Source organism: Lichenostomus cassidix, unplaced genomic scaffold, assembly GCF_008360975.1.
Source record: "Lichenostomus cassidix isolate B80296 unplaced genomic scaffold, HeHo_3.0 HiC_scaffold_43, whole genome shotgun sequence".
NCBI classification, from domain to species: Eukaryota; Metazoa; Chordata; class Aves; order Passeriformes; family Meliphagidae; genus Lichenostomus; species Lichenostomus cassidix.
Window position 1 is genome coordinate 2,831,458 of NW_028147635.1, and position 13,428 is coordinate 2,844,885.

The 13,428-nt window shown below is 46.3% G+C and overlaps 2 protein-coding genes across 2 annotated transcripts in view; one reads left to right on the forward strand and one right to left on the reverse strand.

Moving 5' to 3' along the window:
• The window catches only part of LOC146421167 (uncharacterized), a 230,781-nt gene that overhangs the window by 92,252 nt on the left and 125,101 nt on the right, over positions 1-13,428 (forward strand). The window lies entirely within an intron of this gene.
• Positions 358-9,600, reverse strand: LOC146421170 (uncharacterized). The gene is made up of 2 exons (XM_085047675.1): positions 9,555-9,600; positions 358-1,112 (listed from the first exon to the last, which is right to left on the reverse strand). The coding sequence occupies exons 1-2, from the start codon at positions 9,598-9,600 to the stop codon at positions 358-360; spliced, it is 801 nt and encodes a 266-aa protein (XP_084903801.1).

Consider the following 13,428-nt stretch of genomic DNA (forward strand, 5'->3'; position numbering starts at 1 on the left):
CATCTCACCCCTCTGGAACTGCATCCCACTTTGCCCAATCCCTTCCAATGTCATCCCACCCTGAGGGGCTGTGGAATTGAGTCATTTTGGGCAGGGATTGAGCCGGGTTGGGCTAAGATTGAATACTTTCCAGTGGAATTGAGTGGTTTTGAGGTACTGGATGAACCCTCTTTGCTTTTCAAACACAAAATGGAGAAAGAAACTGTACCAAATACCCAGAAGCACCAAATCATCCAGAATAGCTCCTGAACACCAAACACCCCTCCCAAAGAGCAGTAAAACCATGAGGCTTTAGGTAATAAGGCTGGAGCAGAAGAAAAAGATCTTCCTGCAGTCGGGGCTTGTGCAGGGCTTCTCTTACTGGTGGCTCCGTTGGTGTCTGGTCATCTTAGAGCTCTGGGTGAAGCTCCTCCCACACTCAGGACACTCATAGGGTCTCTCCCCTGTGTGGATGCGCCGGTGGATGATGAGGGTGGAGTTGAGCTTGAAGCCTTTCCCACAGTCAGGGCAGCGGAAGGGCCTCTCCTCAGTGTGAATCCGCTCATGGAGGAGGAGATGGGAGCTGCTCTGAAACCTCTTCCCACACTTGGGACACTTGTAGGGCCTCTCCCCAGTATGGATCCTCTGGTGGCGGATCAGGTGCGAGCTGTCTCTGAAGCTCTTCCCACATTCCCCACACTCATATGGCCGTTCCCCAGTGTGGATCATCTGGTGGCAGATAAGTTGGGATCTCCTGGTGAAACTCGTCCCACATTCCCCACACTTGTAGGGCCGTTCCCCAGTGTGGATCATCTGGTGGCGGATCAGGAGAGAGCTTGTCCTGAAGCTCTTCCCACATTCCAAGCACTTGTAGGGCTTCTCCCCAGTGGGAAGCTGCTCATGGGCCACCTGCTCATAGCTCTGGCTTGATTGCTGGCCAATTTCCTGGCACAGGGTGGGTCTTTGCTCCTCACAGCACCCTGGGCTTGGTTTGGAGCCTCTCCTTGTGTGGGATCTCCGGGGCTTTTCCTCCCCATTGGACTCCTGCACCATGGAGCTGTTCAAATCAGCCTCTTCCATGAGGTTCTCCAGGGAGGATTTTTCCTCTGTGGTCTCCATTCCCAGCTCATTGGCTGGGGGTGGAAACACGAGAGGATTTTAGATTTGCCTACATGCCAAAAGGAAAGGGGAAGGAGATTCGCCTCAGTCCATTCTTGGCAGGACAGTGTCAGCAGCAGGGTTGTCCTGCAGCCAGGGACGATGTTGGGCTGGAAGATGGAGAAAAAAAGAGGGGGAATGGGGCAGTGACTTCCTCCTCACCTGCCTGGCTGTCCTGGGGCATCTTCCTCTTCCTCACAGCCTTCTCCTCCATCCAGCCAAGGTTTGGGAATGGGAAATCCTGGTTTGGAGGGGGAAAACAAGGTGTGAGCATGTATGTTAGGTTTGAAGGTCCTCCTGCTCGAGTCCATTTCTAGAAGTCACAGGGCATCTGGTGTCCATAAAAACCTCCAGAGCACTATGATTTTGAAAAAAAAAACCAACAAAAAAACCCCCAAAACAATCCCAGGAGTTCCCTTCTTTGGTCTCTCCACTTTATAATTCTGGGGGTCCCTCCCATCCTGGCTGCTGGGGGTTCTGCATGTATTGGGCTTCCCACATCTAGATGGACCCCAGCCTCCGTTTGCTTTTGTGGATCCTTGGAATCCCCAAATTTCTTCCTCTCCAGTCTCCCCACTTTGGGGTCATGCTGGTCCCTCTCCTCCAGGGTCCCCTCACTTAGAGATGCCAGGGGGTTTTGGGTGTTCCATAGGTTGCTTCTCCCCTCAGTGCTTCAGGGTGTGGGTGTCCAAGGAGTCACCTCTCTCCCCCACCCCAGGCTTTTGAATTTTCCAGATGTCCTGGCATTTCCCCCTTCTCTGGGCTCTCCGCTTCGGGGTCCTTGGGGTCACAGGGTTCCCCACCTCCAGACTCCCTCTCCTCCAGACTGCCAGCAGTCCCCTGGTCCTGGTATTGCCCTCTCCATCCTCCACACTCTGGACATCCCAGGGTTTCTCCCATCTGGTTCTCCCTGGGGGTCCCACAGCCCCCTGGCTCTGGGCTGGAGGTGGCAGTGCTTGCTTTGGGAAACCCAACCCTCACTGCAAGGGGGGTGCTTGCATCCCTCTGCCCACCACTGGGGCTCTGCTGGCAGCCACCACCAGGACACCCAGAAACACCTCCCAGGGACACCCCAACACCCCCCAAGGGATGTTTTTGGCACAGCTTGGAAGTAATTCATACTCCAAACATCCAAAACCACTGTGCTTATTTAAACTAAACTGTCAGGATAAATGAATCCCACTCAACTGCCCCAACAGACATTACAGGTCAGACTAACAATTCACTGAAGAGATTACAATAAATGCAATGATACAGAGAAAACTGCTTTTAACCCACAAAGATTGAGTACAACCTGGCTGCCTGTAGGTCAGAGCGATGGTCGAGATCCTACCAAATGGTGGTCTTGTGGAAGTTCTGCTCCTCCTCTGGATCAGTTGAGTGGAAGTAGTGTCCCACATCACCAAACCCAGATTATATATGCTCAGGTTCAGGTGGGAATGTTTAGTACCTCCACCTGGGCAGGGAGTCTGACAATGCAATGATGTCATCCTCTGAGTCATGGGATATCTGGGGAGCCTTTGATGGTCTAAATTGTCTCAGCTGCCCATTGTGCTGGTGCCATTGAGTCCACCATGGCCTATTAGCAGAGATGACCCCTCAGGCTGAATGGGACTGTGCTGGTGCTTCCCTGGAGGGAGTTATCACTGCTCAGTCATTGGTGTGAAGAAACAGAAAACTGTCTTTGCCTTGCAGGGTTTGCCTCTTCTTCCTCATCTCATTTAACACCCAGCTGGTAGCCTGAGGGATCAGGGGTGCACTGGGCAGCTCCTGCAAACGACCTGTCATCAACAGCTCATCAGAAAGGACCTCAGGGGAGCAGAATGACCACTTTGGTTACAGTTTAGCACTCTGTGGGTGTAACCAAAGTGCTAAACTGTAACCAGGACAGGCTGGCAGTGAGATTTCAGTGAGAGATATTTAAAATCTTTTTTAAAAGCTGCTAAGGTCAGTAAGACAGATCCATGCCACCAGCATATTTAGAAAGTAAATCCTGACTTCTCATTTTCAAAGAAAAAAATCAGTTACCTCTTCATCCAAAGTTACAGAAGAATTTTCAATACACACTTGAGTTTTGTCTTTATCTTTCATATTTTATCTATGTTTTATTCCTTTTCCCTTTTATTTTCTTGAAAGACAAAAATGAGTGTCCATTGCTCCTGGTTCCCATGTGGAGCAGCCCCCTTCCTGCTGGCTGAGCTGCTCAGGCAGAGCCCGGCAGCTCCTGGCCCCTGCAGGGCTGAGGCTTTTCCCTGTCGCTGTGCACAGACTGATGGAGCAGCACTGCTGAACACGGGGACACCCAGAGGGACCAGAAGAGCTGCCTTTGTCCTCCTGAAGCTCCAAGGGCCAAACTCTGAGCAGACACGGCTGGAAGAGACTGGCAGGCTCCCTGTTTGCTGTGCTGCCCCACTTGTGAGGGGCCCAGCTTTGCGTGAGGCACAGTGAGAACAAGGGGCAGCTCCCTCCCAGCCCTGCAGCCAAGGGACCCCTCTGGCCCTGGGGCTTGGGGCACTGTCAGCACCTGCTGCTTCAGCCACTGCTTCTGCTGGCATTGAGAGCAACAACCAAACTGTGGCTGATCCTGAGGGAGCAGCAGCAGGGCCTGGAGCTGCTCCCTGAGTCTGGGGCAGGGCTGGACAAATGACCACACAGCAGCAGCAGCAGCAGCAGCAAATGGAGCTGACTTTGAGCACAGCCCCTGGCATTAGCAAACTAATGCTGCTAACATGGACCAGGCTGAATGGAGCAGATAGAATCCTGGAATTCTAGAATCCTTTCTGTTGGAAAAGACCTCTGAGCTCATCAAGCCCAGCCGTTCACCCAGCACTGTCAGCCCAGCACTAAACCACATCCCTGAAGTGCCAAGGCCTGAACAAGAGGCCTGACTGAGGCCTGAACAACAGACCCTGAGCCAAAGGTGACCTCTTGATGAACATTCCATCCTAAGGTTATCTTTGTATCCTCTCATCACTGAAATATGCATGATCTTTGGGTTTTGATAGATGTATCCACTGATTAGTGAATCATGTATTGACTTTTCTGTATTTAGAAGCTAAACAAGGCCATGAAATCCAACATCTGGCCTGGTTTGAGGTGTATGGTCAAAGTCAACTCCCTTGGTTCCTCCTGGAGCCCTGGCCAGGCTTTGGGAGAATCCAAGAGGAGAATGAATCCAGATGTTCCTGCACTGGAAGTGCTGTCAGTTTGTTTGTTCTGCACTCTCCAAGCTGGGCTCTCTCCCAGCAAGGTTGGAAGCCTCACCTGTGGCTGGACACAGCAGTAGGAATTGCCAGTGTCCAGAGTGGCTCTGCAGTCCTTGGCTGTGACAACTTCCCCAGCTGATGTGTGGGTCTGGGGGATGGTAAAGTCTGAGGGTAACTGGTGATGGATCTTTCTTAATCCCAATCTTTGGTAGTGCTGACTGGGTGCATTGTTGATCTTATCCTTTTGTAATTCTTTGCAAATGATTCTGTGCATTGCTGAGCTTCTCCTTTTGTAATTATTTGCAGTTGTGTGTTATAATAAATTACACTGTTCCCTCAGTTGGTGTCTCTGTCTTTGGTACTGACACTGCCCACCAGCAAAACAGACACTGAGGGCCCCATAGAACCAAAGGGGCATTGTGACACTGCAGGGCCTCCTGTAACCCAGGGGACCATGGTGACACTGTGGGGCCTAAAGGAGCCAAGGTGCCATTGTGACACTGCGGGGCCCCATGAAGATAAGGAGACCATTGTGACATTGCAAGGCCTCATGGAACCAAGGGGCCATTGTGACATCATGGGGCCCTAACCAGCCAAGGGACACTGTGACACTGTGGAGAACCATGGAACCAAGGAGAGCATTGTGACATTTTGGGGCTTCATGCAGCCAAGGGTCCACTGTGATACTGCAGAACCAAGGAGACCTTTCTGGGGTCCTTCAGAGCCCCATAGAAACAAGGGCCATTGTGACACTGTGGGGCATCATGGAACCAAGGGGCCATTGTGACACTGCAGGGCCTTCTGGAGCCATGGAGACCATTTGGACACTTCAGGGCCACGTGGAGCTGTTGCCCGAACCGAGGAAACACAAAACAACCGAAGTTATTTTATGCGGTGCTTTATTGAGGGCCCTGGGGACCTGAGGACTAATGTCCAAAGTCAGAGCCCCAAACCTGCTACAAATCACTGAGTATATATATGTTTTCTTTCCAAATTGCTTCATCTTAACGAATTTGATTTCTAGACACATCAACCTGATTTATGATTACATTGTGACTTTGTTTTTCGTTAACTGAACATTCTTTATCATCATTAATCTACTACACCCTATTAGATAAGTCACACACTCCACTTAGCAGATTACTTAAATAAACAAACTGTTCTATAGCTACATTCCTTAGACAAGTCTTTCTCCCCTCATCAGTATGCTCTATTGATCCTTTTGATCGCTACTGGCAACTTCGCTACACAACAGTGTTTACACTCAGGCCTACTGATCCCTCCAAGCCTTAGCATGACTACTACTAAAGTTTTTATTCATAGTTTTGCAACAAGTCCCCCCTTTTGAGCATTCTTCAATTTCCAAGTTGCAAGGATGCTCAAATCTCAAAGTCTTTCTTCTCTATTTGCTGGAGGAGGTGTGGAAGACGTTGCATTCCTGGTCATTGCATTGATCAGCCTTCGGGTATGTAGGCCCTCCCTTCCAATGGTTCCTAAAATACATTTATAAACTCCAAAAATAATTAGAATCAAAATCAAAAACATTATCGCATACTGAATCACCGATGATATCCATCCAGACACCTGGAGTCCTAAAGAGCTAAACACTTCTCCAATCCAATTATGTTCTGCTTCCCTTTCGAGATCTTTTGTTTTGTCTTCTATTTGTTCTAATTGTGAAATGTCCTTTTCCACATCAATAGTTACATTTGGGATATGGATGCAACAATGATCAATTCTCTGGCTCAAATATCCACACACTCCATGTTCCTTCAGTAAGAGCATGTCAAGAGCCATTCTATTTTGTAATGTCATTCTTGTGGTAGCCTGTAACTGAATATTGAAATCTTTAAATCCTTTCTTAGTGGCTGCTGCCAATCTTTCAGTCTGCCCCATTTGTTTGTAGAGCATATCCCTGTTCCGATATGAAGCTACAGGTGCAAACAAGGATTCCAAAGCCCACCCGAATTAAGTCCACTGGTTGGCTCATGCCATTCGTTTTCATCATCCAAGTCTCGTTTAGTCCTAGCTGATTGTCGAGTCAAATTAGACTGTTTCCAAAACGGACATAAGGTCGGAATTCCTAAAGTAATTTGTGTGACAGGCCCATCTATTGGCATATGGGTGGTCCATTTTCCATGCCCCATAACCCAAACTAGGTTTCTTGGACTTCTGATAGTAGTAGATTTACAACTGATGTTTCTCTTCCCATTTTTATCTCCTTGAATTTGGTCTGTAATTGTGTGGTTGTATCCTCGACATTCACATCCCCATTTTAGCAAGACTCTTACTGGTACGAGCCCTATTTTATCTTTTGGTGTGTCACATGTGATTACTTGGGTACAATTCCAAATGTCTTTTTGGTCCCTCTTCTCCCGTCTGGTAGTCTGGAGGTTCATTACCTCAGTGTAAGTCTGGTTTTTACTTCCTGTCCATTGTATGCACCAATTAACTTGTCCTAAGTAGCTATATGTTTCTAAAAGGCTTGGTCCCCAAATTGTTCCCCATTCGTCTTCTAAAGACTGGGTCTGGGTAACATTTTGACAGACTTCTTCTTCTCTAATCTTTTGTTCCTTGAGAGTCACTTTGTTACACGGTTCTGAAACAGGCCCTGAAACAACACACTTATTACCTCTTGATGTTGTCAGCCATGCATAATATCCTGGCATCTGCCTGCATTGGTGTTCAGTAACCTTCCGGACCAACATACAACCCTCTTTCCAGTCATAGTACTCATTAGGAACCAATCTACAGCTCCAAGTTACATTTACATATGCCTCAGGCAAATCAGTGACGGGAACTATTCCCCATGGAATTGGTTCTCCCGCTGCTCGAGGCAGAGGTAAACAAGCAGTGATTTTAGAGACATTCTGCATTTCTCCAAAGTCTCGAATTAAACCTACAATTAAGTTTTCTTGTTCTGGGTTATGGTGAAAAACCCAGGTTTTATTTCCAATTTCAACATCTCTAATTCTTCTTTTATTTATTCGTGCCCTAGTAAGGGATACCAAGGTCACAGCGTGTGTCCACCATGCATCTTGGGCAATCCAACACCAATATGTCCCTTCATCCTCTGGTTGAACATCCTGTATCACTAAAGTTAACATGCCTCCTGATCGCTTCTCTAATTGGTATTTCCCCCCTTCCTGGACATTTCCTTTCTTAAACCACCATCCGAACTCAGAGAAAACAATTCCACGCTCTGGTTGGCAAACTAAAACTACAGAAGCACCACGGACCGCCTGGTAAATTCCATGGGTAGGTCTTAACCCATCCATTAGATGACTTTTTCCTTGTACTTCTCTCTTCCCGTACCCCATCATAGAACCACAACTTATCACACAGAGATATAATCCCTCATTTTTCCCTACACGTGCCTGAGTATCATTTAACCATCCAATTCCACTATCGCTTCCTGCCTGCAGGTCACTCTTTCCTTCCGGCCTTTCCCACATTATCTGTCTAGCTAATTTCCACCAAGTAACCGTGAACATGCTGCTACATTCATGTTGGGCTGTGAATGAGCAATTTATTTTTGAGGGTGGACCATCCCACATGTCAACTGATGCTTGGTAAGGTGAGACTTTTATTGCCGAGTTGCTTTGCCATGTCATAACCCCTAGTGCGATTCGTTTATAATCAAAACTCCACCTAATTTTTACCAGACATGTATATATCCCAGCACTTTCCATGCTAACGTTGGTAAGCTGTAATGTGGTATTGCCTCTTTGTGTGTCTTTATCCCAAAATGTACTATTGATAACATTAGTGAGTGTTTGCTCTTTTCTCCAATATGTACTTATCTCATCGACTCCAGCTCCCTGGTCATCAGTGATTTCACAAGTCAAGTTTACAGTCATTCCTTCCATTGCTCCGATTACAGGATCTGAAACAGTGACAAGTACATGTTCATCAACAGGTAATATTTTTAGCATAACCAGAAATACAGCAATTACAATTTTCATTTTGCTCGTAAAATCAATCGCGTGGGGGACACGACTTGGGATTCCCACTGAGTTGGCATCTTCTTGACTCGCGTGTAATGTATCCAGGAGTCGATTCCAGCCACTTTGATTGCGGTGAATGTTGTTAGTATCACCTGATACGGGCCGTCTCATGATTCTCTCAGTGGGTCTGTGAACCAGTTCTTCACGTATACTTGGTCTCCTGGTTGAACATCATGCACAGGATTTTCCAGTGGAAGAGGTCTGTTCCACTGCAGGGTTCCACGCAAGGCACTGAGAACTCTATGCAGAGAAACAACATAATTATATACTGCCTGATCCCCTACCACATGCGGGTCTCCTTTTAAAATAGTTGCATGGTAAGGTTTTCCATATAGTATCTCATAGGGGCTCACGCCTAACCTTTCCCTTGGCTTAATTCTAATTCAGAGGAGAGCAAGTGGCAAAGCCTGAGGCCATTGTATTTTGGCTTCTTGACAGATTTTCTTAATTTGGCCCTTTAAAGTTTGATTCATTCTTTCTACTTGCCCACTAGATTGCGGTCTCCAAGGAGTATGGAGATTCCAAGCAATATCTAACATCTGTGCTACATCCTGCACAATATTAGCAATGAAGTGAGGACCCCTATCTGATGACAACCCCAAAGGTACTCCAAATCTGGGTATTATCTCTTTCAAGAGAGTTTTCACTACTTCTTTTGCCTGATTAGTCCTACACGGAAAGGCCTCTGGCCACCCTGAAAAGGTACACACATACACCAGGATATATTTATACCCTTGTGCTTTGGGTAATTCTGAAAAATCCACCTGCCAATAATCTCCCGGTTCTGGTCCTACTTGTAATTTTCCCATCTGAATCTGTTTCCTGACAATAGGATTATTCTTTAAACAGACTGGGCACATTGCATTCACCCGTTTTGCCAACGTTAACATCTGATTGGAAATTATTTCATTCTTCAAAAATTTTACCAATGCTTCTGCTCCCCAATGACTTTTGTTATGTTCAGCTATGAGGATGGCTTTCATTATCTGTATGGGAACAACTACTTGTCCTGTATTGGTTGTGTACCATCCTGTTGCTCCTTTCCGAGCTTTCAATAACATGGCTAGTTTCTCATCATCCTGTGAATACTTTGGAGCTTGTTGCATATAAGGTGTAACAGGGTTTACCTTAGTTGGTATAAGAGCCATCTGAGTCCATACTTGACGAGCTGCCTGCTTTGCAGTTACATCTGCTAAATGATTACCTTGGTAGATTTTTCCTTCTTCATTCCGATGTCCCCGGACATGCATAACGGCCACTCGCTCTGGTCGGTGTACAGCATCCAACAATGCTAACACTTCTGTGCGATGTTTTATTACAGCCCCTTGAGAATTAAGAAGTCCTCTTTCTTTCCATAGTGCTCCGTGAACATGCACTACACCAAAGGCATACTTGGAATCAGTCCAAATATTTACCGTTTTCCCAGTGCTCAATATCAAGGCTCGAGTGAGTCCAATGATCTCAGCCTTTTGGGCTGACGTACCTGGTGGCAAGGCTTGTGCCTCCACAACTCGAGTAACTGTAACCACTGAATATCCCGCATACCTGGTACCGTTTTTCATAAAACTGGAACCATCGGTAAATAATTCCCAGTCTGGAGCATCCAGGGGTTCATCCTTCAAATCCGGTCGGCTCGAATAAACTTGTTCAATCACTTCCACACAGTCATGGGAGAGCTCATGTTCTTCCATCTCACTGTGGAGGAACTCTGCTGGATTAATATGATTAGTCGTTTGGAGTTCTATGTCATCTTGTTCTCTTAGAATAGCTTGATACTGCAGCATTCTACTGGAAGATAGCCAATGACCCCCCTTTTGCTCCAAGACAGCTAGTACCATGTGGGGAACATACACCGTCATTCTTTTTCCCATGGTAAGTTTCCTGGCTTCCTGAATGAGAAGTACCGTAGCCGCAACGGCCCGCAAGCATGACGGCCAACCGGTACTTACAGTGTCCAGTTGTTTGGAGAAATATCCCACAGGCCTCTTCCAGGATCCCAACTTCTGGGTTAGAACTCCCAATGCTAGTTTCTGCCTTTCATTCACATATAATTGAAAGTCTTTGTTTAAATCTGGCAACCCCAAGGCCGGGGCTTCTTTTAATGCTTGTTTCAAATCCTGGAACGCCTTCTCCCTGTTTGGATTCCATTTCAATTGGGATTCTTTTAGAGCCTCATATAGGGGTTTTGCTATCAGGCCAAAATTCGGAATCCATAGCCTGCACCATCCAACCATTCCCAGAAAGGATCTTAACTCCTGGTGATTTTTAGGGAGTGGAATGGAGCATATAGCTTCAATTCTGTTAACCCCCAAACGTCTGAGGCCTTGTGTTAGCTCACATCCTAGGTACAGGACACTTTCTCTGACCAGTTGTACTTTTTCCTTGGATACCTTGTATCCTGCTTGCCCCAACATATTCAATAATGCAACAGTTAATCGGAGGCATACCTTCTTGTCTTCTGTGGCCAAAAGAATATCATCTACATACTGCAATACTACATAAGAATATGGAGATTCTCTCACCTGAGTCATTTTCCATTCTTCTAATTCCTTTGCCAATTGATTACCAAAGATGGTAGGGCTGTTTTTGAATCCTTGAGGCAGTCTGGTCCAGGTGAGCTGTTTCTTCCTTCCTGTCATTGGTTCTTCCCATTCAAAGGCAAAATACTTCATGCTCTCTATTGCCAGTGGGATGCAGAAGAAGGCATCCTTTAAATCAATCACAGTGAACCATTTAAATCGTTCCGATACAGATGTTAACAATGTGTAAGGGTTGGCAACCACCGGGTGAATGTCTTTAACTATCTCGTTTATAGCCCTTAAATCTTGAACTAATCTATACTTACCATTTGGTTTCTTCACCGGGAATATAGGAGTATTATACTCTGATTCACATTCCTTTAATAATCCTTGCACTGTAAACTGTGCTATCAGCGGAGCTACTCCCTGCCGAGCCTCTGCTTTAATGGGATACTGTTTTATCCTAACCGGTTTAGCTCCTTCTTTTAGCTCAACTACCACCGGCTGGGCAACCTTTGATTTTCCCGGAGTTCCCGCCTCCCAAACCCAGGGTACCACTGCATGTTCAATCTCTGTTGGGATCGGTGCCGGGTCCATTTCCTTTATTGCAAATATTTTCCCAATTTCTTCATCCGGAATTTCCAATTTAACTCGACCCTGTTCAAATATAATTTTAGCATTTAATAGAGACAGCAAATCCCGTCCAAACAGAGGCTGAGGGCAGTTTGGCATATACAAACACTGATGATCCAGTTCCTTTCCTCCGAATTTTAAATTAAGGGGTTGTAGAAAAGGCCTTTCCTCCAATTGTCCTGTAGCTCCTATTACCTGTATAGTTGTGTCACTTATGGGTCCCAACCGTTTATTTAAAACTGAGTGAGTAGCCCCTGTATCAACCATAAATTCCTGCTCCTGTCCGCCTATTTCTATTATCACCTTCAGATCCCGGTCTAGTCTGCTTTGATCCCTATAGTTTCCTAATATCATTGCCTGTGCTTGTGTCTGGGCGCCATCTACCGGCGGTACGGGGAAACCTCCCATCAACCCTACATTACTCATCCCAATCCCATTTTGTACAGGACATTCATTCCTCCAGTGTCCGAATTGAGGACAAAATGCACACTGATTAGGACCCAACTGTTCCTGTCTACCCTGGCTCATCCCTGCAACTAAAAATCCTCCTCTCCCCCGAGCGAATCCTCCCCTTCCCTGTCCAATTCCCCTTCCTCCCCTTCCCCGGCCCCTTAACCCCCCCCGAACCGCAGACTGCTGAATTACTGCAAGAATTCCGGCTTGTTGTCGTTTAGCCGTTTCCTTTTCTCTATTATTATAAACTTTCTAAGCTACCTCTAACAGCTTATCTAAGCGTCGTGTGTCTTCCCCTTCTAATTTCTGCAACTTTTTCCTAATATCCTCTTGTGACTGTCCCATAAACAACAATGCCAATTGTAACTGACCTTCTTCCTTCTCCACATCCAAACTAGTGAAACGCCGTGCTGCCTCTTTAAGTCTCTCTAAAAATGCTGAAGGGGATTCATTCTTTTCTTGTTTTATTGAGTATAGCTTAGACCAATTTAGGGTTTTAGGCATCCCAGTCCGGACGCCTTCAATCAATAATTCCTGATACCTTTTTAACCTCTGTAAACCTTCTAACTCATTTGGATCCCACTCTGGATCATCCCCAGGGACCAATTGATCTATTGTTTCCCCCATTATCAATCGTAACCGGAGTTGTTCCCTAGCTCGTTCTTTGGTTGCTCATAAGACCATCTCTTTTTCTGTAGAATCCATTAATGTATCTAATAACACTTGTAAATCATTCCAATCCGGATTCTGAGTTTTAATTATCATCTTCACCACCCTGGCCACCCGTTCGGGGTTCTCCCGATAACTCCCAGCTGATTGTTTCCAAATCACCAAATCCCCTGGAGAAAAAGGTACTTTAATAATAACTTTCTCACCACGGGGGCCCATGGCTTCCCTTAAGGGGGCTATCATTCGGGGTTCCTCTTGATTCCGCCTTCCCTGTCTAGTCCGTGCCGCTATGGGGGTTCTTTGTATGCTTCGGGAGCTTGGGGAAGGAGTTTGGGGACGGAGGGTGACTGAGGTATGACTTACTCCAAGTCCTTCCGGGGATTGTATATTATTTTCCTCATTAGTCTCATCCTCATCAGTATCAGTATCATCTATGTCTCCCTCCCCACTTCTGCACAGCGGAGCAGAGGGAACAGGACAAGGGGGGGCAACCATTAAAGATAAATCTTCACCTTGACTAGAAAACCGTACTGCACATTTCACACAGGTTTCACGCGCTTTGCACCCAATACATTCATTTTCATCAGTCCCTGCTTGCAACAATAGCATACCACACTCCTTTTGCCATTCTGTTTTAGACCCCAAATAACGGAACAAATCCAAATAAGGTACCTCATCCCATTTCTCATTATCCCTTAGATAATACATCAATGAATTAATTATGTTCTCATCAACAGTACCATTGACAGGCCATTCCGGTCCCCCCTCAGAAGCATAGAGAGGCCACACATGATTACAAAAATC

Coding starts and splice junctions, on each gene's coding strand:
- LOC146421170 (XM_085047675.1), bottom strand. CDS start 9,600: ATGCATGTCCGGGGACATCGGAATGAAGAAGGAAAAATCTACCAAG. Junction 1,113..9,554: donor AGAAGGAAAAATCTACCAAG/GTAATCATTTAG, acceptor TTCCACCCCCAG/CCAATGAGCTGGGAATGGAG.